Here is a 25,576-nt window from a genome sequence, read left to right as displayed (position 1 = left end):
TCTTTCAGCAAGACAATGATCCAAAACACCGCTCCAAATCTACTCAGGCATTCATGCAGAGGAACAACTACAATGTTCTGGAATGGCCATCCCAGTCCCCAGACCTGAATATCATTGAACATCTGTGGGATCATGTGAAGAGGGCTGTCCATGCTCGGCGACCATCAAACTTACAGGAACTGGAATTGTTTTGTAAAGAGGAATGGTCAAAAATACCTTCATCCAGGATCCAGGAACTCATTAAAAGCTACAGGAAGCGACTAGAGGCAAAAGGAGGATCTACTAAATATTAATGTCACTTTTCTGGTGGGGTGCCCATACTTATGCACCTGTCACATTTTGTTTGAATGCAGATTGCACATTTTCTGTTAGTACAATAAACCTCATTTCAAGGCAGAAACATTACTGTGTCCAACAGTTATTACATAGATCAAACTGAAAGAGCTGCTGCAAAAACACCAATTTTTATAAAACAATAAGCTTAAGATTAATAGGGGTGCCCAAACTTTTTCATATAACATTATATATATATATATATATATATATATATATATATATATATATATATATATATATATATATATATATATATATATATATATATATATATATACACATACATACATACACAGTACAGACCTCTCCTCCATATTATATATATATATATATATATATATACATACACATACAGTGCTGTGAGTGTTCGCTCCTTCCTGATTTCTTATTCTTTTTCTTTGTCACTTAAATGTTTCAGATCATCAAACAATTGTAAAGATAACAGAAGTAAAATAGAAGTGCAGTTTTTACATGAAGGTCTTTATTATTAAGGGAAAAAGAAATCCAAACCTACAGGGTCCTGTGTGATAGTAACAGCCCCCCTCCCCCCTTAATTGATGTTTTAACCATGGTTTATCACATCTTTGGGAAGCTGAGTACAATTTCCCTAGCCACACACAGGTCTGATTTCTGCCTCACCGGTTCTCAATCACAAAATCCCTTCAATAGGACCTGCCTGACACAATGAAGTAGATCCAAAGATCATCAAAAGCCAGACATCATGCTGTGATCCAAAGAAACTCAGGAACAAATGAGAAACAAAGTAATTGAGATCTATCAGTCTGGAAAAAGTTATGAAGCCATTTCTAAAGCTTTGTGACTCCAGAGAACCACAGTGAAAGCCATTATCCACAAATGGTGAAAAGAAGGAACAGTGGTAAACCTTCCCAGGAGTGGCTGACCGAGCAAAATTACCCCAAGAGAACAGCGACATCTCATTAGAGAGGTCACAAAAGACCCCACAACAGCATCCAAAGAACTATAGACCTTACTTGCCTCAGTTAAGGTCAGTGTTCATGACTCCACAGTAAGAAAAAGACAGAGCAAAAATGGCAGCGATGAAAGAGGAAACCCACTGCTGAGCACAAAGAACATAGAGACTTATTTCAGTTTTGCCAGAAAACATCTTGATCGCCAAGACTTATGGGAGAATACTCTGTGGACTGATGAGACAAAAGGTGTATGTCCTGTTACATCTGGTGTAGAAGTAACACAGCATTTCAGAAAAGGAACATCATACCAACAGTAAAATATGGTGGTGGTAGTGTGATGGTCTGGGGCTGTTTTGCTGCTTCAGGACCCATTAGACTTTTTGTGGTAAATAAAACCATGAATTCTGCTGTCTACCAAAAACTCCTGAAGGAGAATGTCTGGCCATCTGTCCGTGACCTCAAGCTGAAGCGCACTTGGGTTCTGCAGACGGACAATGATCCAAAACACACCGGCAAGTCCATCACTGAATGGCTGAAGAAACGAAGACTGGAGTGGCCTAGTCAAAGTCCTAACCTTAATCCGCTTGAGATGCTGCGGCCGGACCTTAAGATGGCGGTTCTTGCTCGGAAACCTCCAATGTGGCGGAATTACAGCAATTCTGCAAAGATGAGCAGCCACAATCCCTCCAGAGCGCTGTAAAGACTGATTGCCAGCAGGGATGGAGGCGGTAAGCCTAACCTCCGTCTCCGAGCCCTGATTGCCAGGTATCACAAACGCTTGATTGCAGTTGTTGCTGCTCAGGGCCCGACCAGTTATTAGGTTTAGGGGGTGTAAGGCGGCAGTGTTCACACCGTGCAGTAACTGAGGCAGTGACCCAAGCAAGTCCAACATAAACAGCTTCATTCAGCAACTCACGGGTAAACAGAAAAGTCCTCCGGTTCACAGCCGGGTTAACATCAGTCCATAACAACGGTTGCCGGGGGCAACGGCCGCGCCGGGCCGCTCAGAGCCTGACGGGCGCAGAGTCTTCCCAGGCGGTGGTTCAGCCACACTCAGTCCTGCTGAGCTAACCTGCTGCGCTCCTAGCATTACCCAACACTGAATAACACTAGGGAGGGAGGAGGCCGCCCCACTGCCCTCCTGTAGACTCCTCCAAGAAATGAAGGCCCTGCCGGGTTTTACTAATCTGCCTTAGCCAGACAGCCTGACCAGGTCAATGCTCACCTTCATTCCTGCAATGCACTCCAATGGGTTTAATAGGTCTCTGTACACATTCTGGGGTATATATAATGCCCCTCGTATACGATCCCAGTCACTGCCTCACAGGGGCAATCACTATCACACAGGACCCTGTAGGTTTGGATTTCTTTTTCCCTTAATAATAAAGACCTTCATGTAAAAACTGCATTTTGTGTTACTTGTGTTATCTTTACATTTGTTTTGTGATCTGAAACATTTAAGTGACAAACAAGGAAAAGAATAAGAAATCAGGAAGGAGCGAACACTCACAGCACTGTACATGCTCAGGGATGTATACATGGAGGGTGTATATCGGGCTGGGGATCCTATATATCGGGAGTGTATATATAGGGGGTTCTATAAATGGAGGGGGTGTATATATCCAGGAGTTGCATATATATCCCGGGTTGTATATATGGGGGGGGGGGGGGGGGGTGTATATACAGTGGATACGGAAAGTATTCAGACCCCTTTACATTTTTCACTCTTTGTTTCATTGCAGCCATTTGGTAAATTCTAAAAAGTTCATTGTTTTTCATTAAAGTCCACTCTGCACCCCATCTTCACTGAAAAAAAAACAAAATTTAGAAATTTTTGCAAATTTATTGAAAAAGAAAAACTGATATCACATGGTCATAAGTATTCAGCCCCTTTGCTCAGACACTCATATTTAAGTCACGTGCTGTCCATTTCCTTGTGATCCTCCTTGAGATGGTTCTCCTCCTTCATTGGAGTCCAGCTGTGTTTAATTAAACTGATAGGACTTGATTTGGAAAGGCGCACACCTGTCTATATAAGACCTCACAGCTCACAGTGCATGTCAGACCAAATGAGAATCATGAGCTCAAAGGAACTGCCCAAGGAGCTCAGAGACAGAATTGTGGCAAGGCACAGATCTGGCCAAGGAGCTCAGAGACAGAATTGTGGCAAGGGACAGATCTGGCCAAGGTTACAAAAGAATATCTGCAGTACTCAAGGTTCCTAAGAGCACAGTGGCCTCCATAATCCTTAAATGGAAGAAGTTTGGGACCACCAGAAGTCTTCCTAGACCTGGCCGTCCAGCCAAACTGAACAATCGTGGGAGAAGAGCCTTGGTGAGAGAGGTAAAGAAGAACCCCAAGATCACTGCGGCTGAGCTCCTGAGATGCAGTAGGGAGATGGGAGAAAGTTCCACAAAGTCAACTATCACTGCAGCCCTCCACCAGTCGGGCCTTTATGGCAGAGTGGCAAAACGGAAGCCTCTCCTCAGTGCAAGACATATGAAAGCCCGCATAGAGTTTGCTCAAAAACACATGAAGGACTCCCAGACTATGAGAAATAAGATTCTCTGGTCTGATGAGATGAAGATAGAACTTTTTGGTGATAATTCTAAGCGGTATGTGTGGAGAAAACCAGGCACTGCTCATCATCTGTCCAATACAATCCCAACAGTGAAACATGGTGGTGGCAGCATCATGCTATGGGGGTGTTTTTCAGCTGCAGGGACAGGACGACTGGTTGCAATTGAAGGAAACATGAATGCGGACAAGTACAGAGATATCCTGGATGAAAACCTCTTCCAGAGTGCTCTGGACCTCAGACTTGGCCGATGGTTCACCTTCCAACAAGACAATGACCCTAAGCACACAGCTAAAATAACAAAGGAGTGGCTTCAGAACAACTCTGTGACCATTCGTGACTGGCCCAGCCAGAGCCCTGACCTAAACCCAATTGAGCATCTCTGGGGAGACCTGAAAATGGCCGTCCACCAACGTTCACCATCCAACCTGACGGAACTGGAGAGGATCTGCAAGAAAGAATGGCCGAGGATCCCCAAATCCAGGGGCATCATTCCCAAGAAGACTCATGGCTGCACTAGCTCAAAAGGGGGCTTCTACTCAATACTGAGCAAAGGGGCTGAATACTTATGACCATGTGATATTTCATGTTTTCTTGTTCAATAAATTTGCAAAAATTTCTACATTTCTGTTTTTTTTCAGTGAAGATGGGAACAGAGTGTACATTAATGAGGAAAAAAATGAACTTTCTAGAATTTACCAAATGGCTGCAATGAAACAAAGAGTGAAAAATGTAAAGGGGTCTGAATACTTTCCCTACCCACTGTATATCCCGGGGTTGTATGTATATATATATGGGGGGGTGTATATATCCCGGCGGTGCGCAGCTCACCTTCCTCGGCGTCGTTGCGTGCTGCAGCCTCCAGTAAGGTGACGTTTTGGGGGAAGCACACCCTGCGCCCGCCTGCTCTCGGGCCCCCCGCTGCTCTTGGGCCCTTCGTCCTCCGGCCCGACGCCTCCTTCTCGCCCTGCGCCCACCTCTTCAGCTGCTGCGCCCGTCTCTTCTGCGCGTGCCTCAGCCGCTCCTGCGTGCTCATACGGCCGACCGCTGGCATCTCCGACAGCAGCTCCAGGTGCTCCGCCATGGTGGGGGCTCAGGACACCGGGGGACACTAACTGCACCAGCCCCACATGTCCCCTGCACTCAGGGCCCCCCGAACTACACCACTAGCACCCCATGTGTCCATGTACCAACCAACAGGGCAGGAGCCGGGACCCCCCCCCCCCCCGAGGAGCAGAGGGAAGAGGAGCCGAGGGTCTCCCCTGAGGAGCAGAGGGAAGAGGAGCCGGGGCCCCCGAGGAGCAGAGGGAAAAGGAGCAGAGACCCCTCGAGGAGCAGAGGGAAAAGGAGCCGGGGGTCCCCCCCGAGGAGCAGAGGGAAGAGGAGCCGAGGGTCCCCCCCAAGGAGCAGAGGGAAGAGGAGCCGGGGGTCCCCCCCGAGGAGCAGAGGGAAGAGGAGCCGGGGGTCCCCCCCGAGGAGCAGAGGGAAGAGGAGCCGGGGGTCCCCCCCGAGGAGCAGAGGGAAGAGGAGCCGGGGGTCCCCCCCGAGGAGCAGAGGGAAGAGGAGCTGGGGGTCCCCCCCGAGGAGCAGAGGGAAGAGGAGCAGAGACCCCTCGAGGAGCAGAGGGAAGAGGAGCCGGGGGTCCCCCCTGGAGGAGCAGAGGGAAGAGGAGCCGAGGGTCCCCCCCCGAGGAGCAGAGGGAAGAGGAGCAGAGACCCCTCGAGGAGCAGAGGGAAGAGGAGCAGAGACCCCTCGAGGAGCAGAGGGAAGAGGAGCAGAGACCCCTCGAGGAGCAGAGGGAAGAGGAGCCGGGGGTCCCCCCTGAGGAGCAGAGGGAAGAGGAGCCGAGACCCCCGAGGAGCAGAGGGAAGAGGAGCCGAGGCCCCCGAGGAGCAGAGGGAAGAGGAGCCGGGGGTCCCCCCTGAGGAGCAGAGGGAAGAGGAGCCGAGACCCCCGGAGCCGCGGGACGTGGTGTCGGGGCCCCCGGAGCCGCGGGACGTGGTGTCGGGGCCCCCGGAGCCGCGGGACGTGGTGTCGGGGCCCCCGGAGCCGCGGGACGTGGTGTCGGGGCCCCCGGAGCCGCGGGACGTGGTGTCGGGGCCCCCCGGAGCCGCGGGACGTGGTGTCGGGGCCCCCGGAGCCGCGGGACGTGGTGTCGGGGCCCCCGGAGCCGCGGGACGTGGTGTCGGGGCCCCCGGAGCTGCGGGACGTGGTGTCGGGGCCCCCGGAGCTGCGGGACGTGGTGTCGGGGCCCCCGGAGCTGCGGGACGTGGTGTCGGGGCCCCCGGAGCTGCGGGACGTGGTGTCGGGGCCCCCGGAGCTGCGGGACGTGGTGTCGGGGCCCCCGGAGCTGCGGGACGTGGTGTCGGGGCCCCCGGAGCTGCGGGACGTGGTGTCGGGGCCCCCGGAGCTGCGGGACGTGGTGTCGGGGCCCCCGGAGCTGTCGGGGCCGCGTTCTTTCTGTCCCTGCTGTCGCCGCTTCCTGGAGATCAGGATAAAGGGGCGTGGCCTGGGATCAGGGGGCGGAGATATAGGAGGCGGAGCACAAGGAGAGGCGGGAGAGTGAGAGGAAGAGAAACTGAAAATGGGTGGAGTCATGAGTGGGCGTGATCAGAGCGCTGAGGAAAGTAGCGTAGTGGGCGTGGCCATAAGAAATAGAGCGGAGAGAAAACGAGGAATGGGCGGATCCGAAAGGAGTGGGCGTGTCCAAGAGAGTGGGCGAATCAAATGGGCGTGGCAGATAACGGAGACATATAACGGCGAAATAAGGTACGAGGAAGAGACACAGCCGAACCGGCGAACCGAATCTCATCCCGGTGCCTCACTCCCTCCAGTGCCTCATCCCGGTACCTCATTCCCTCCGGTGCCTCATTACCTCTGGTGCCTCATTACCTCCGGTGCCTCATTACCTCCGGTGCCTCATCCCAGCGCCTCATTACTTCCAGTGCCTCATTCCCTCTGATGCCTCATCCCTGTACCTCATTCCCTCCGGTGCCTCATCCCTGTGCCTCATTACCTCTGGTGCCTCATTACCTCTGGTGCCTCATTTCCTCCGGTGCCTCATTACCTCCGGTGCCTCATCCTGGTGCCTCATTACCTCCAGTGCCTCATTCCCTCCGGTGCCTCATCCTGGTGCCTCATTACCTCCAGTGCCTCATTCCCTCCGGTGCCTCATCCTGGTGCCTCATTACATCCAGTGCCTCATTCCCTCCGGTGCCTCATCCCTGTGCCTCATTACCTCTGGTGCCTCATTTCCTCCGGTGCCTCGTCCCTGTGCCTCATTACCTCTGGTGCCTCATCCCATGCCTCATTACCTTCAGTGCCTCATCCCGATGCCTTATTACCTCCGGTGCCTCATCCCGGTACTTCATTACCTCTGGTGCCTTATTACCTCCAGTGCCTTATCCAGTACCTCATTATGTCCGGTGCCTCATCCCGGAGCCTCATTATCTTCAGTGTCTCATCCTAGTGCCTCATCCAGTGCCTCATTACCTCCAGTACCTTATTACCTCCAGTACTTCATCCCAAGACCTCATTACATCTGGTGCCTCATCCCGGTGCCTCTATCTCTCCAGTGCCTCATTCCAGGGGCTCATTACCTCTGGTGCCTCATCCCAGTGCCTCATTCTCTCCAGTGCCTCATCTTGGTGCCTCATTACCTCCAGTGCCTCATCCCAGTGCCACATTACTTCCAGTGCCTCATCCTGGTGCCTCATTACTTCCAGTGCCTCATTACCTCTGGTGCATCATCCCACTGCCTTATTACCTCCAGTGCCTCATCCTGGTGCTGCATTACCTCCAGTGCCTCATCCCAGTACCTCATTACCCCCAGTGCCTCATCCCGGTGCCTCATTCTCTCCAGTGCCTCATCTTGGTGCCTCATTACCTCCAGTGCCTCATCCCGGTGCCTCATCCTGGTGCCTCATTACTTCCAGTACCTCATTACCTCTGGTGCATCATCCCACTGCCTTATTATCTCCAGTGCCTCATCCTGGTGCTGCATTACCTCCAGTGCCTCATCCCGGTACCTCATTACCTACAGTGCCTCATCCTGGTGCCTCATTACCTACAGTGCCTCATCCCAGTACCTCATTACCTCCAGTGCCTCATCCTGGTGCCTCATTACCTCCATTACCTCATCCCGGTGCCTCATTACCTCTGGTGCCTCATCCTGTGCCTCATTGCCTCATCCCGTGCCTCATTACCTTCAGTGCCTCATCCTGGTGCCTTATTACCTCTGATGCCTCATCCTGGTGCCTCATCTACTCCAATGCCTCATCCTGGTGCCTAATTACCTCCAGTGCATCATCCCGGTACTTCATTACCTCTGGTGCTTTATTACCTCCAGTGCCTCATCCAGTACCTCATTACGTCCGGTGCCTCATCCCAGTGCCTCATTATCTTCAGTATCTCATCCTGGTGCCTCATTACTCCCAGTACCTTATTACCTCCAGTGCCTCATCCCAGGACCTCATTACATCTGGTGCCTCATCCCGGTACCTCATTCCCTCTGGTGCCTCATCCTGGTGCCTCTATCTCTCCAATGCCTCATCTTGGTACCTCATTACCTCTGGTGCAACATCTTGGTGCCTCATTACCTCCGGTGCCTCATCCCGGTGCCTCTATCTCTCCAGTGCCTCATCTTGGTACCTCATTACCTCTGGTGCAACATCTTGGTGCCTCATTACCTCTGGTGCCTCATTCTCTCCAGTGCCTCATCTTGGTAGCTCATTACCTCTGGTGCAACATCTTGGTGCCTCATTACCTCCAGTGCCTCATCCCAGTGCCACATTACTTCCAGTGCCTTATCCTGGTGCCTCATTACCTCTGCCTCATCCCACTGCCTTATTACCTCCAGTGCCTCATTACCCCCTGTGCCTCATCCCGGTGACTTATTACCCCCGATGCCTCATTACCTCCATTACCTCATCCCAGTGCCTCATTACATCTGGTGCCTCATTACATCTGGTGCCTCTATCTCTCCAGTGCCTCATCCCAGGGGCTCATTACCTCCGGTGCCTCATTCTCTCCAGTGCCTCATCTTGGTACCTCATTATCTCTGGTGTAACATCTTGGTGCCTCATTACCTCCAGTGCCTCATCCTGGTGCCTCATTACCTCCAGTGCCTCATCCTGGTGCCTCATTACCTCCAGTGCCTCATCCTGGTGCTGCATTACCTCCAGTGCCTCATCCCGGTACCTCATTACCCCCAGTGTCTCATCCTGGTGCCTCATTACATATAGTGCCTCATCCCAGTACCTCATTACCTCCAGTGCCTCATCCTGGTGCCTCATTACCTCTGGTGCCTCATCCCGTGCCTCATCCCGGTGCCTTATTACCTCCGATGCCTCATCCTGGTGCCTCATCTACTCCAATGCCTCATCCCGGTATTTCATTACCTCTGGTGCCTTATTACCTCCAGTGCCTCATCCAGTACCTCATTACGTCTGGTGCCTCATCCCAGTGCCTCATTATCTTCAGTATCTCATTCTGGTGCCTCATTACCTCCAGTGCCTCATTACCTCCAGTGCCTCATCCCGGTACCTCATTACATCTGGTGCAACATCTTGGTGCCTCATTACCTCCAGTGCCTCATCCTGGTGCCTCATTACCTCCAGTGCCTCATTCCCTCCGGTGCCTCATCCCGGTACCTCATTCCCTCCGGTGCTTCATTCGTGTGCCTCATTACCTCTGGTGCCTCATTTCTGTGCCTCATTACCTCTGGTGCCTCATTACCTCTGGTGCCTCATTACCTCTGGTGCCTCATCCCGGTGCCTCATTACCTCCGGTGCCTCATTACCTCCGGTGCCTCATCCTGGTGCCTCATTACCTCCAGTGCCTCATTCCCTCCGGTGCCTCATCCCGGTACCTCATTCCCTCCGGTGCCTCATTACCTCTGGTGCCTCATCCCTGTGCCTCATTACCTCTGGTGCCTCATCCCATGCCTCATTACCTTCAGTGCCTCATCCCGATGCCTTATTACCTCCGGTGCCTCATCCCGGTACTTCATTACCTCTGGTGCCTTATTACCTCCAGTGCCTTATCCAGTACCTCATTATGTCCGGTGCCTCATCCCGGAGCCTCATTATCTTCAGTGTCTCATCCTAGTGCCTCATCCAGTGCCTCATTACCTCCAGTACCTTATTACCTCCAGTACTTCATCCCAAGACCTCATTACATCTGGTGCCTCATCCCGGTGCCTCTATCTCTCCAGTGCCTCATTCCAGGGGCTCATTACCTCTGGTGCCTCATCCTGGTGCCTCATTACCTCCAGTGCCTCATTCCCTCCGGTGCCTCATCCTGGTGCCTCATTACCTCCAGTGCCTCATTCCCTCCGGTGCCTCATCCCTGTGCCTCATTACCTCTGGTGCCTCATTTCCTCCGGTGCCTCGTCCCTGTGCCTCATTACCTCTGGTGCCTCATCCCATGCCTCATTACCTTCAGTGCCTCATCCCGATGCCTTATTACCTCCGGTGCCTCATCCCGGTACTTCATTACCTCTGGTGCCTTATTACCTCCAGTGCCTTATCCAGTACCTCATTATGTCCGGTGCCTCATCCCGGAGCCTCATTATCTTCAGTGTCTCATCCTAGTGCCTCATCCAGTGCCTCATTACCTCCAGTACCTTATTACCTCCAGTACTTCATCCCAAGACCTCATTACATCTGGTGCCTCATCCCGGTGCCTCTATCTCTCCAGTGCCTCATTCCAGGGGCTCATTACCTCTGGTGCCTCATCCCAGTGCCTCATTCTCTCCAGTGCCTCATCTTGGTGCCTCATTACCTCCAGTGCCTCATCCCAGTGCCACATTACTTCCAGTGCCTCATCCTGGTGCCTCATTACTTCCAGTGCCTCATTACCTCTGGTGCATCATCCCATTGCCTTATTACCTCCAGTGCCTCATCCTGGTGCTGCATTACCTCCAGTGCCTCATCCCAGTACCTCATTACCCCCAGTGCCTCATCCCGGTGCCTCATTCTCTCCAGTGCCTCATCTTGGTGCCTCATTACCTCCAGTGCCTCATCCCGGTGCCTCATCCTGGTGCCTCATTACTTCCAGTACCTCATTACCTCTGGTGCATCATCCCACTGCCTTATTATCTCCAGTGCCTCATCCTGGTGCTGCATTACCTCCAGTGCCTCATCCCGGTACCTCATTACCTACAGTGCCTCATCCTGGTGCCTCATTACCTACAGTGCCTCATCCCAGTACCTCATTACCTCCAGTGCCTCATCCTGGTGCCTCATTACCTCCATTACCTCATCCCGGTGCCTCATTACCTCTGGTGCCTCATCCTGTGCCTCATTGCCTCATCCCGTGCCTCATTACCTTCAGTGCCTCATCCTGGTGCCTTATTACCTCTGATGCCTCATCCTGGTGCCTCATCTACTCCAATGCCTCATCCTGGTGCCTAATTACCTCCAGTGCATCATCCCGGTACTTCATTACCTCTGGTGCTTTATTACCTCCAGTGCCTCATCCAGTACCTCATTACGTCCGGTGCCTCATCCCAGTGCCTCATTATCTTCAGTATCTCATCCTGGTGCCTCATTACTCCCAGTACCTTATTACCTCCAGTGCCTCATCCCAGGACCTCATTACATCTGGTGCCTCATCCCGGTACCTCATTCCCTCTGGTGCCTCATCCTGGTGCCTCTATCTCTCCAATGCCTCATCTTGGTACCTCATTACCTCTGGTGCAACATCTTGGTGCCTCATTACCTCCGGTGCCTCATCCCGGTGCCTCTATCTCTCCAGTGCCTCATCTTGGTACCTCATTACCTCTGGTGCAACATCTTGGTGCCTCATTACCTCCGGTGCCTCATTCTCTCCAGTGCCTCATCTTGGTAGCTCATTACCTCTGGTGCAACATCTTGGTGCCTCATTACCTCCAGTGCCTCATCCCAGTGCCACATTACTTCCAGTGCCTTATCCTGGTGCCTCATTACCTCTGCCTCATCCCACTGCCTTATTACCTCCAGTGCCTCATTACCCCCTGTGCCTCATCCCGGTGACTTATTACCCCCGATGCCTCATTACCTCCATTACCTCATCCCAGTGCCTCATTACATCTGGTGCCTCATTACATCTGGTGCCTCTATCTCTCCAGTGCCTCATCCCAGGGGCTCATTACCTCCGGTGCCTCATTCTCTCCAGTGCCTCATCTTGGTACCTCATTATCTCTGGTGTAACATCTTGGTGCCTCATTACCTCCAGTGCCTCATCCTGGTGCCTCATTACCTCCAGTGCCTCATCCTGGTGCCTCATTACCTCCAGTGCCTCATCCTGGTGCTGCATTACCTCCAGTGCCTCATCCCGGTACCTCATTACCCCCAGTGTCTCATCCTGGTGCCTCATTACATATAGTGCCTCATCCCAGTACCTCATTACCTCCAGTGCCTCATCCTGGTGCCTCATTACCTCTGGTGCCTCATCCCGTGCCTCATCCCGGTGCCTTATTACCTCCGATGCCTCATCCTGGTGCCTCATCTACTCCAATGCCTCATCCCGGTATTTCATTACCTCTGGTGCCTTATTACCTCCAGTGCCTCATCCAGTACCTCATTACGTCTGGTGCCTCATCCCAGTGCCTCATTATCTTCAGTATCTCATTCTGGTGCCTCATTACCTCCAGTGCCTCATTACCTCCAGTGCCTCATCCCGGTACCTCATTACATCTGGTGCAACATCTTGGTGCCTCATTACCTCCAGTGCCTCATCCTGGTGCCTCATTACCTCCAGTGCCTCATTCCCTCTGGTGCCTCATCCCGGTACCTCATTCCCTCCGGTGCTTCATTCGTGTGCCTCATTACCTCTGGTGCCTCATTACCTCTGGTGCCTCATTACCTCTGGTGCCTCATCCCGGTGCCTCATTACCTCCGGTGCCTCATTACCTCCGGTGCCTCATCCTGGTGCCTCATTACCTCCAGTGCCTCATTCCCTCTGGTGCCTCATCCCGGTACCTCATTCCCTCCGGTGCCTCATTACCTCTGGTGCCTCATCCCTGTGCCTCATTACCTCTGGTGCCTCATCCCATGCCTCATTACCTTCAGTGCCTCATCCCGATGCCTTATTACCTCCGGTGCCTCATCCCGGTACTTCATTACCTCTGGTGCCTTATTACCTCCAGTGCCTTATCCAGTACCTCATTATGTCCGGTGCCTCATCCCGGAGCCTCATTATCTTCAGTGTCTCATCCTAGTGCCTCATCCAGTGCCTCATTACCTCCAGTACCTTATTACCTCCAGTACTTCATCCCAAGACCTCATTACATCTGGTGCCTCATCCCGGTGCCTCTATCTCTCCAGTGCCTCATTCCAGGGGCTCATTACCTCTGGTGCCTCATCCCAGTGCCTCATTCTCTCCAGTGCCTCATCTTGGTGCCTCATTACCTCCAGTGCCTCATCCCAGTGCCACATTACTTCCAGTGCCTCATCCTGGTGCCTCATTACTTCCAGTGCCTCATTACCTCTGGTGCATCATCCCACTGCCTTATTACCTCCAGTGCCTCATCCTGGTGCTGCATTACCTCCAGTGCCTCATCCCAGTACCTCATTACCCCCAGTGCCTCATCCCGGTGCCTCATTCTCTCCAGTGCCTCATCTTGGTGCCTCATTACCTCCAGTGCCTCATCCCGGTGCCTCATCCTGGTGCCTCATTACTTCCAGTACCTCATTACCTCTGGTGCATCATCCCACTGCCTTATTATCTCCAGTGCCTCATCCTGGTGCTGCATTACCTCCAGTGCCTCATCCCGGTACCTCATTACCTACAGTGCCTCATCCTGGTGCCTCATTACCTACAGTGCCTCATCCCAGTACCTCATTACCTCCAGTGCCTCATCCTGGTGCCTCATTACCTCCATTACCTCATCCCGGTGCCTCATTACCTCTGGTGCCTCATCCTGTGCCTCATTGCCTCATCCCATGCCTCATTACCTTCAGTGCCTCATCCCGGTGCCTTATTACCTCTGATGCCTCATCCTGGTGCCTCATCTACTCCAATGCCTCATCCTGGTGCCTAATTACCTCCAGTGCATCATCCCGGTACTTCATTACCTCTGGTGCTTTATTACCTCCAGTGCCTCATCCAGTACCTCATTACGTCTGGTGCCTCATCCCAGTGCCTCATTATCTTCAGTATCTCATCCTGGTGCCTCATTACTCCCAGTACCTTATTACCTCCAGTGCCTCATCCCAGGACCTCATTACATCTGGTGCCTCATCCGGTACCTCATTCCCTCTGGTGCCTCATCCCGGTGCCTCTATCTCTCCAGTGCCTCATCTTGGTACCTCATTACCTCTGGTGCAACATCTTGGTGCCTCATTACCTCCGGTGCCTCATCCCGGTGCCTCTATCTCTCCAGTGCCTCATCTTGGTACCTCATTACCTCTGGTGCAACATCTTGGTGCCTCATTACCTCCGGTGCCTCATTCTCTCCAGTGCCTCATCTTGGTAGCTCATTACCTCTGGTGCAACATCTTGGTGCCTCATTACCTCCAGTGCCTCATCCCAGTGCCACATTACTTCCAGTGCCTTATCCTGGTGCCTCATTACCTCTGCCTCATCCCACTGCCTTATTACCTCCAGTGCCTCATTACCCCCTGTGCCTCATCCTGGTGACTTATTACCCCCGATGCCTCATTACCTCCATTACCTCATCCCAGTGCCTCATTACATCTGGTGCCTCATTACATCTGGTGCCTCTATCTCTCCAGTGCCTCATCCCAGGGGCTCATTACCTCCGGTGCCTCATTCTATCCAGTGCCTCATCTTGGTACCTCATTATCTCTGGTGTAACATCTTGGTGCCTCATTACCTCCAGTGCCTCATCCTGGTGCCTCATTACCTCCAGTGCCTCATCCTGGTGCCTCATTACATATAGTGCCTCATCCCAGTACCTCATTACCTCCAGTGCCTCATCCTGGTGCCTCATTACCTCTGGTGCCTCATCCCGTGCCTCATCCCGGTGCCTTATTACCTCCGATGCCTCATCCTGGTGCCTCATCTACTCCAATGCCTCATCCCGGTATTTCATTACCTCTAGTGCCTTATTACCTCCAGTGCCTCATCCAGTACCTCATTACGTCTGGTGCCTCATCCCAGTGCCTCATTATCTTCAGTATCTCATTCTGGTGCCTCATTACCTCCAGTGCCTCATCCTGGTGCCTCATTACCTCCAGTGCCTCATTCCCTCCGGTGCCTCATCCCGGTTCCTCATTCCCTCCGGTGCTTCATCCGTGTGCCTCATTACCTCTCGTGCCTCATTTCTGTGCCTCATTACCTCTGGTGCCTCATTACCTCTGGTGCCTCATCCCGGTGCCTCATTACCTCCGGTGCCTCATCCTGGTGCCTCATTACCTCCAGTGCCTCATTCCCTCCGGTGCCTCATCCCGGTACCTCATTCCCTCCGGTGCCTCATTACCTCTGGTGCCTCATCCCTGTGCCTCATTACCTCTGGTGCCTCATCCCATGCCTCATTACCTTCAGTGCCTCATCCCGATGCCTTATTACCTCCGGTGCCTCATCCTGGTACTTCATTACCTCTGGTGCCTTATTACCTCCAGTGCCTTATCCAGTACCTCATTATGTCCGGTGCCTCATCCCGGAGCCTCATTATCTTCAGTGTCTCATCCTAGTGCCTCATCCAGTGCCTCATTACCTCCAGTACCTTATTACCTCCAGTACTTCATCCCAAGACCTCATTACATCTGGTGCCTCATCCCGGTGCCTCTATCTCTCCAGTGCCTCATTCCAGGGGCTCATTACCTCTGGTGCCTCATCCCAGTGCCTCATTCTCTCCAGTGCCTCATCTTGGTGCCTCATTACCTCCAGTGCCTCATCCTGGTGCCTCATTACTTCCAGTGCCTCATTACCTCTGGTGCATCATCCCACTGCCTTATTACCTCCAGTGCCTCATCCTGGTGCTGCATTACCTCCAGTGCCTCATCCCAGTACCTCATTACCCCCAGTGCCTCATCCCGGTGCCTCATTCTCTCCAGTGCCTCATCTTGGTGCCTCATTACCTCCAATGCCTCATCCCAGTGCCTCATCCTGGTGCCTCATTACTTCCAGTACCTCATTACCTCTGGTGCATCATCCCACTGCCTTATTATCTCCAGTGCCTCATCCTGGTGCTGCATTACCTCCAGTGCCTCATCCCGGTACCTCATTACCTACAGTGCCTCATCCTGGTGCCTCATTACCTACAGTGCCTCATCCCAGTACCTCATTACCTCCAGTGCCTCATCCTGGTGCCTCATTACCTCCATTACCTCATCCGGTGCCTCATTACCTCTGGTGCCTCATCCTGTGCCTCATTGCCTCATCCCGTGCCTCATTACCTTCAGTGCCTCATCCCGGTGCCTTATTACCTCTGATGCCTCATCCTGGTGCCTCATCTACTCTAATGCCTCATCCTGGTGCCTAATTACCTCCAGTGCATCATCCCGGTACTTCATTACCTCTGGTGCCTTATTACCTCCAGTGCCTCATCCAGTACCTCATTACGTCCGGTGCCTCATCCCAGTGCCTCATTATCTTCAGTATCTCATCCTGGTGCCTCATTACTCCCAGTACCTTATTACCTCCAGTGCCTCATCCCAGGACCTCATTACATCTGGTGCCTCATCCCGGTACCTCATTCCCTCTGGTGCCTCATCCCGGTGCCTCTATCTCTCCAGTGCCTCATCTTGGTACCTCATTACCTCTGGTGCAACATCTTGGTGCCTCATTACCTCCGGTGCCTCATCCCGGTGCCTCTATCTCTCCAGTGCCTCATCTTGGTACCTCATTACCTCTGGTGGAACATCTTGGTGCCTCATTACCTCCGGTGCCTCATTCTCTCCAGTGCCTCATCTTGGTAGCTCATTACCTCTGGTGCAACATCTTGGTGCCTCATTACCTCCAGTGCCTCATCCCAGTGCCACATTACTTCCAGTGCCTTATCCTGGTGCCTCATTACCTCTGATGCCTCATCCCACTGCCTTATTACCTCCAGTGCCTCATTACCCCCTGTGCCTCATCCCAGTGACTTATTACCTCCGATGCCTCATTACCTCCATTACCTCATCCCGGTGCCTCATTACATCTGGTGCCTCATTACATCTGGTGCCTCTATCTCTCCAGTGCCTCATCCCAGGGGCTCATTACCTCCGGTGCCTCATTCTCTCCAGTGCCTCATCTTGGTACCTCATTATCTCTGGTGTAACATCTTGGTGCCTCATTACCTCCAGTGCCTCATCCTGGTGCCTCATTACCTCCAGTGCCTCATCCTGGTGCTGCATTACCTCCAGTGCCTCATCCCAGTACCTCATTACCCCCAGTGCCTCATCCTGGTGCCTCATTACATATAGTGCATCATCCCAGTACCTCATTACCTCCAGTGCCTCATCCTGGTGCCTCATTACCTCTGGTGCCTCATCCCATGCCTCATTACCTTCAGTGCCTCATCCCGGTGCCTTATTACCTCCGATGCCTCATCCTGGTGCCTCATCTACTCCAATGCCTCATCCCGGTATTTCATTACCTCTGGTGCCTTATTACCTCCAGTGCCTCATCCAGTACCTCATTACGTCTGGTGCCTCATCCCAGTGCCTCATTATCTTCAGTATCTCATTCTGGTGCCTCATTACCTCCAGTGCCTCATCCTGGTGCCTCATTACTTCCAGTACCTTATTACCTCCAGTGCCTCATCCCAGGACCTCATTACATCTGGTGCCTCATCCCGGTACCTCATTACATCTGGTGCAACATCTTGGTGCCTCATTACCTCCAGTGCCTCATCCCAGTGCCTCATTCTCTCCAGTGCCTCATCTTGGTACCTCATTACCTCTGGTGTAACATCTTGGTGCCTCATTACCTCCAGTGCCTCATCCCGGTGCCTCATTCTCTCCAGTGCCTCATTTTGGTCCCTCATTACCTCTGTGGCAACATCTTGGTGCCTCATCCTAGTGCCACATTACTTCCAGTGCCTCATCACCTCTGGTGCCTCATCCCGGTACCTCATTACCCCCAGTGCCTCATCCTGGTGCCTCATTACCTCCAGTGTCTCATCCTGATGTCTCATTACCTCCAATACTTCATCCCGGTGCCTCATTACCTCCGGTGCCTCATTACATTCTGTGCCTCATCCTGGTGCCTCATTACCTCCAGTGCCTCATCCCAGTGCCTCATTATCTTTGGTGCTTCATCTCGGTGCCTTATTACCTCCGGTGCCTCATTACCTCCAGTGCCTCATCCCGGTGCCTTATTACCTCCTATGCCTCATCCCAGTACCTCATTCCATCCAGTGCCTCATCCCGGTGCCTCATTACCTCCAATACCTCATTCCCTCTGGTGCCTCATCCCAGTGCCTCATTATCTTTGATGCCTCATCCTGGTGCTTTATTACCTCCAGTGCCTCATTACCCCCTGTGCCTCATCCCGGTGCCCCAATAAGTCGGGTGCAGGGGTCTTTCTGTTGGGCTCTGGGGTCTCCAGTCATTGCCCCTCATAAGTCGGGTGCAGGGGGCTTCCCGGTGGGCTCTGGGGTCTCCGATCATTGCCCCCCATAAGTTGGGTGCAGGGGTCTTTCTGTTGGGCTCTGGGGTCTCCAGTCATTGCCCCCCATAAGTCGGGTGCAGGGGGTTCCCAGTGGGCTCTGGGGTCTCCGGTCATTGCCCCCCATAAGTCGAGTGCAGGGGGCTTCCCGGTGGTCTCTGGTCACTTTTGCACCTCCGCTACCCCCCCCACCCCCCCAAGGTCGGTTCCCACCCCCAGAGCCGGACCACTTGTCACTTGGAGTCTCATCTACATAACAAAGGTCTGGAGGGAAGTGGTCTGTGTGTCGGACCCCCACACCTTGTCACCAGGGCGGGGGCTGCAGTCATGACCTGTCCACTCTGCTGACCCCATACTCAGTGCCCAGACCCCTGGTCTATGACATGGCTGCTGAGAGCCAGTCCTGGGGACCCCTGTCCACACACAAGGATGGGGGTCACTGGAGCTCGGAGACAGGTAAAGCTGAGGGTCCGACCTGCCCTAAACCTCAGCTCAGCAGTGGCCCCGGACCCCCCGAGAGCGTGAAGACCACCAAGAAGGTGAAGAAGAATTACCAGCGCTACTGCAAGCCGCCATACTCCTACCTGGCCATGATCGCCCTCGTCATCCAGAACTCCCCCGACAAGATGCTGAAGCTGCCGCAGGTGAGGACCACCACCCCCAGCGTGGACCGCGCATCCTGGTGGATCGGCATTACTCTGACAGGACTTGCTGGGGGTTGTAGTGTCTCCACAGTGAGAGGGTCCCTGGTATCAGGACACCACCTCCATCATCTGCAGCCCCTCAGGGACTGGCACATCACTGGTTCTGGGGGACAGTGCGGGGCGTCCGGTGGTCTCCAGCTGCACACACCCGGCATTGGCTCCCGGCCCCTCTATTATGGTCCCTCGTGTCCCGCAGATTGGGGTCTATTCTGGCTGGTGGTCCGGAGATGACGTCACATGGGAATATGATCGCCGGACCCCAGTAATGAGGATGTCCCAGTGTCACATGTGGCTGGTCCCTATAGACGTCCTCGCAGCCCCCCTCCGGGCGCCGGGGTCTTGGGGAGCGACTGTATTTGATGTGTGAAGTATCCTGATCCTTGTTATAACGGGTCAGTGTTCCCCGGACCCCCTGATCCCCCCCCCCCCAATTGTCCGGCCCCATTGTTTATCTGTTTGCTGCTTCTTTACATTAATCCCATTCATTCCAAGATGCTGAAAGAGACAACTCTTCTCCCCGGGGGGCTCCGGACAGGACGGGGGGGGGCTCAAAACAGGACGGGGGGCTCAGGAAAAGACCGGGGAATTGAGACAGGATGGGGGGCTCAGGAAAATACCGGGGGATCGAGACAGGACGGGGGGCTCAGGACAGGATGGGGGGCTCATGAAAATACCGGGGGATCGAGACGGGGGGGAAGGGCTCTGGACAGGACGGGGGGCTCAGGAAAGGACCGGGGAATAGAGACAGGGGGAAGGGGCTCTGGACAGGATGGGGGGCTCACGAAAATACCGGGGGATCGAGACGGGGGGGGGGGGGCTCAGGACAGGACGGGGGGGCTCAGGAAAAGTCCGGGGAATCGAGACAGGAGGGGCTCAGGACAGGTCGGGGGGCTCAGGAAAAGACCGGGGAATCGGGACAGGGGGTGGGGGGGCTCAGGACTGGACGGGGGGTTCAGGAAAAGACCGGGGGATCGAGACAGGGGGTGGGGGCTCTGGACAGGACGGGGGGCTCAGGACAGGATGGGGGGCTCATGAAAATACCGAGGGATCGAGACGGGGGGGAAGGGCTCTGGACAGGACGGGGGGCTCAGGAAAGGACCGGGGAATAGAGACAGGGGGAAGGGGCTCTGGACAGGATGGGGGGCTCACGAAAATACCGGGGGATCGAGACAGGGGGAAGGGGCTCAGGAAAAGACGGGGGGATTGAGACAGGACGGGGGGCTCACGAAAATACTGGGGGATCGAGACGGGGGGGGGCTCAGGACAAGGGGGTGGCTCTGGACAGGACGGGGGGCTCAGGAAAAGTCCAGGGAATCGAGACGCGGGGGGGGGGGTTCTCAGGACTGGATGGGGGGGGGTTCAGGAAAAGACAGGGGGATCGAGACAGGGGGTGGGGGGCTCTGGACAGGATGGGGGGCTCAGGAAAAGACCGGGGTATTGAGACAGGACCGGGGGCTCACGAAAATACCGGGGGATCGAGACCTTGGGGGGGGGGGGGGCTCAGGACAGGGGGCTGGCTCAAGACAGGACGGGGGGCTCAGGAAAAGACCAGGGAATCGAGACAGGGGGGGGGGCTCAGGACAGGACTGGACGGGGGGCTCAGGAAAAGGCCGGGGGATCGAGACAGGGGGTGGGGGGCTCAGGACAGGACGGGGGGTTCAGGAAAAGACTGGGGGATCGAGATGGGGGGGGGGCCTCTGGACAGGACGGGGGGCTCAGGACAGGACGGGGGGCTCAGGAAAAGACCGGGGGATTGAGACAGGACGGGGGGCTCAGGACAGGATGGGGGGCTCACGAAAAGACCGGGGAATCGAGACAGGGGGGTGGAGAGATGGGCTCAGGACAGGACGGGAGATCGAGACAGGGGGTGGGGGGCTCAGGACAGGACGGGAGATCGAGACAGGGGGTGGGGGGCTCAGGACAGGATGGGAGATCGAGACAGGGGGTGGGGGGCTCAGGACAGGACGGGAGATCGAGACAGGGGGTGGGGGGCTCAGGACAGGACGGGAGATCGAGACAGGGGGTGGGGGGCTCAGGACAGGACGGGAGATCGAGACAGGGGGTGGGGGGCTCAGGACAGGACGGGAGGCTCAGGAAAAGACCGGGGGATCGAGACGGGGAGCTCAGAACGGGACGAGGTGGAATGGGGGGGATCAGGGCAGGATGGGGGGTCTCGACTGTGGGATCCGGATGGGACAGGAAAATGATCGGTGACAGATCAGGAGACGGAGAAGAAGGGATGTGATTATTGTGGGGGACACCGATAGGTGGGAGCTCCTCGTAAGACCCCCACTCAGCACATACTGTCCGCACCGTCCACCTCTGAGGACACTATCAATGCATTTTTAGAGGCAGGTTAAGAGGCCGTTGACCTCCATCATAAGGGGGCACTATAGATGGGGGGTAGAGACGACACAATGTGGGGTGGGGGCTATTCACAGATTAGTGGGGGCCGCGCTGGGGCTCATTCACATGCAGCTGATAACTTGGGATTCTCATCTCCTACAGTAAACGAAAACCTGGAGGCAAAAGGTCAGGACAGCGGTCACTGGGGGTCTTTGTGGGGGGGGTCTGTGGATGTGGCACCTCTGAGTGACAGCTGTCCGATAACACCGGACCCCCACCGGGAGCCACAGCCTGATCCCAATCTGCACTTTATCTAAATGCTGAGACCAATGACAGTCAGTGGGGGGCCGCCTCATCAGTGAGGGGGGCCGCCTCATCAGTGAGGGGGGCTGCATCATCCATCTGGGCCATGTACATTAACAATAGTGTTATTTCTGTATCGCCGGCATATACCGCAACGCTGTACCATAAGGGCGGACAATACCAGACATCACAGGAGGAGCGAGGGTCCTGCTCCAACTACAGTCTATGAGGAGACGGGGGGACGGGAGGGAACAAGAGCTCGTCATGTACGGTCCGGCCATCATTATACATAGGGGTCATGTGACGCTGCATGACCCGGTCACCGGCCAGTATGTGTACATGTATGACCCGGTCACCGGCCAGTATGTGTACATGTATGACCCGGTCACCGGCCAGTATGTGTACATGTATGACCCGGTCACCGGCCAGTATGTGTACATGTATGACCCGGTCACCGGCCAGTATGTGTACATGTATGACCCGGTCACCGGCCAGTATGTGTACATGTATGACCCGGTCACCGACCAGTATGTGTACATGTATGACCCGGTCACCGGCCAGTATGTGTACATGTATGACCCGGTCACCGGCCAGTATGTGTACATGTATGACCCGGTCACCGGCCAGTATGTGTACATGTATGACCCGGTCACCGGCCAGTATGTGTACATGTATGACCCGGTCACCGGCCAGTATGTGTACATGTATGACCCGGTCACCGGCCAGTATGTGTACATGTATGACCCGGTCACCGGCCAGTATGTGTACATGTATGACCCGGTCACCGGCCAGTATGTGTACATGTATGACCCGGTCACCGGCCAGTATATGTACATGTATGACCCGGTCACCGGCCAGTGTGTGTACATGTATGACCCGGTCACCGGCCAGTATATGTACATGTATGACCCGGTCACCGGCCAGTATATGTACATGTATGACCCGGTCACCGGCCAGTATGTGTACATGTATGACCCGGTCACCGGCCAGTATGTGTACATGTATGACCCGGTCACCGGCCAGTATATGTACATGTATGACCCGGTCACCGGCCAGTGTGTGTACATGTATGACCCGGTCACCGGCCAGTATATGTACATGTATGACCCGGTCACCGGCCAGTATATGTACATGTATGACCCGGTCACCGGCCAGTATGTGTACATGTATGACCCGGTCACCGGCCAGTATGTGTACATGTATGACCCGGTCACCGGCCAGTATATGTACATGTATGACCCGGTCACCGGCCAGTATGTGTACATGTATGACCCGGTCACCGGCCAGTATGTGTACATGTATGACCCGGTCACCGGCCAGTATGTGTACATGTATGACCCGGTCACCGGCCAGTGTGTGTACATGTATGACCCGGTCACCGGCCAGTGTGTGTACATGTATGACCCGGTCACCGGCCAGTGTATGTACATGTATGACCCGGTCACCGGCCAGTATGTGTACATGTATGACCCGGTCACCGGCCAGTATGTGTACATGTATGACCCGGTCACCGGCCAGTATGTGTCTACTTACTTCCTACTACTGAGTGCGCTATGGACAGTGACCGGGATCTGGAGAGGACTCTGCACACTGTCAGTGGGGGGCCGCCTCATCAGTGGGGGGCCGCCTCATCAGTGGGGGCCGCCTCCTCCATCTTGGCTTTGTACCTATGTGCAGAGTCCGGAGTCGCGGTGCTAAGAGGAGATTTATAGAATAAGGAGGCTTTTGCTCGTCCCTCAGCGGTGGCCGCCCCTCCTGTGCGGGGTCTCTGCATGGCTTTAGGCTTCATGGCTGCTGGAGATTTGGGGTCTCCGTCATATTAACCCTTTCCTTTCTCTCTCAGATTATTCAAAGCATCGAAATCTTATTCCCGTTCTTTAAAAGCGACTACATGGGATGGAAAGACTCCGTGCGGCACAACCTCTCCTCCAACGACTGCTTCCGAAAGGTGCAAATACATATATACCCTGCACAGTACAGCTCCTCCTGTATATATACACTGCACAGTACAGCTCCTCCTGTATATATACCCTGCACAGTACAGCTCCTCCTGTATATATACACTGCACAGTACCGCTCCCCCTGTATATATACACTGCACAGTACAGCTCCTCCTGTATATATACACTGCACAGTACAGCTCCTCCTGTATATATACACTGCACAGTACAGCTCCCCCTGTATATATACACTGCACAGTACAGCTCCTCCTGTATATATACACTGCACAGTACAGCTCCTCCTGTATATATACACTGCACAGTACAGCTCCTCCTGTATATATACACTGCACAGTACAGCTCCTCCTGTATATATACACTGCACAGTACAGCTCCTCCTGTATATATACACTGCACAGTACAGCTCCTCCTGTATATATACACTGCACAGTACAGCTCCTCCTGTATATATACCCTGCACAGTACAGCTCCCCCTGTATATATACACTGCACAGTACAGCTCCTCCTGTATATATACACTGTACAGTACAGCTCCTCCTGTATATATACACTGCACAGTACAGCTCCCCCTGTATATATACACTGCACAGTACAGCTCCTCCTGTATATATACACTGCACAGTACAGCTCCTCCTGTATATATACACTGCACAGTACAGCTCCCCCTGTATATATACCCTGCACAGTACAGCTCCTCCTGTATATATACACTGCACAGTACAGCTCCTCCTGTATATATACCCTGCACAGTACAGCTCCTCCTGTATATATATACCCTGCACAGTACAGCTCCTCCTGTATATATACACTGCACAGTACAGCTCCTCCTGTATATATACACTGCACAGTACAGCTCCTCCTGTATATATACACTGCACAGTACAGCTCCTCCTGTATATATACACTGCACAGTACAGCTCCTCCTGTATATATACACTGCACAGTACAGCTCCTCCTGTATATATACCCTGCACAGTACAGCTCCTCCTGTATATATACACTGCACAGTACAGCTCCTCCTGTATATATACACTGCACAGTACAGCTCCTCCTGTATATATACCCTGCACAGTACAGCTCCTCCTGTATATATATACCCTGCACAGTACAGCTCCTCCTGTATATATACACTGCACAGTACAGCTCCTCCTGTATATATACACTGCACAGTACAGCTCCTCCTGTATATATACCCTGCACAGTACAGCTCCTCCTGTATATATACCCTGCACAGTACAGCTCCTCCTGTATATATACACTGCACAGTACAGCTCCTCCTGTATATATACCCTGCACAGTACAGCTCCTCCTGTATATATATACCCTGCACAGTACAGCTCCTCCTGTATATATACACTGCACAGTACAGCTCCTCCTGTATATATACACTGCACAGTACAGCTCCTCCTGTATATATACCCTGCACAGTACAGCTCCTCCTGTATATATACCCTGCACAGTACAGCTCCTCCTGTATATATACACTGCACAGTACAGCTCCTCCTGTATATATACCCTGCACAGTACAGCTCCTCCTGTATATATACACTGCACAGTACAGCTCCTCCTGTATATATACCCTGCACAGTACAGCTCCTCCTGTATATATACACTGCACAGTACAGCTCCTCCTGTATATATACACTGCACAGTACAGCTCCTCCTGTATATATACACTGCACAGTACAGCTCCCCCTGTATATATACACTGCACAGTACAGCTCCTCCTGTATATATACACTGCACAGTACAGCTCCCCCTGTATATATACACTGCACAGTACAGCTCCTCCTGTATATATACACTGCACAGTACAGCTCCTCCTGTATATATACACTGCACAGTACAGCTCCTCCTGTATATATACACTGCACA

General features: G+C 53.6%; 1 protein-coding gene across 2 annotated transcripts in view; it reads right to left on the bottom strand.

The window, feature by feature from the left end:
• LOC141242297 (protein phosphatase 1 regulatory subunit 16A-like) overlaps positions 1-4,951 on the bottom strand; it is a 28,466-nt gene extending 23,515 nt beyond the window's left edge. For both annotated transcript variants that reach the window (XM_073668843.1, XM_073668844.1), the window contains exon 1: positions 4,678-4,951. In XM_073668843.1, the coding sequence (XP_073524944.1) occupies positions 4,678-4,930 (253 nt within the window). In that variant the 5' untranslated portion in view covers positions 4,931-4,951. The remainder of the gene's footprint in view (positions 1-4,677) is intronic.
• Between the last annotated feature and the right edge of the window lie 20,625 nt (positions 4,952-25,576).

This window comes from Phyllobates terribilis, unplaced genomic scaffold, assembly GCF_046119375.1.
Source record: "Phyllobates terribilis strain yellow unplaced genomic scaffold, ASM4611937v1 Scaffold_1037__1_contigs__length_458829, whole genome shotgun sequence".
In the NCBI taxonomy this organism is placed as follows: domain Eukaryota; kingdom Metazoa; phylum Chordata; class Amphibia; order Anura; family Dendrobatidae; genus Phyllobates; species Phyllobates terribilis.
This window is presented reverse-complemented; position numbering and strand designations above follow the sequence as displayed.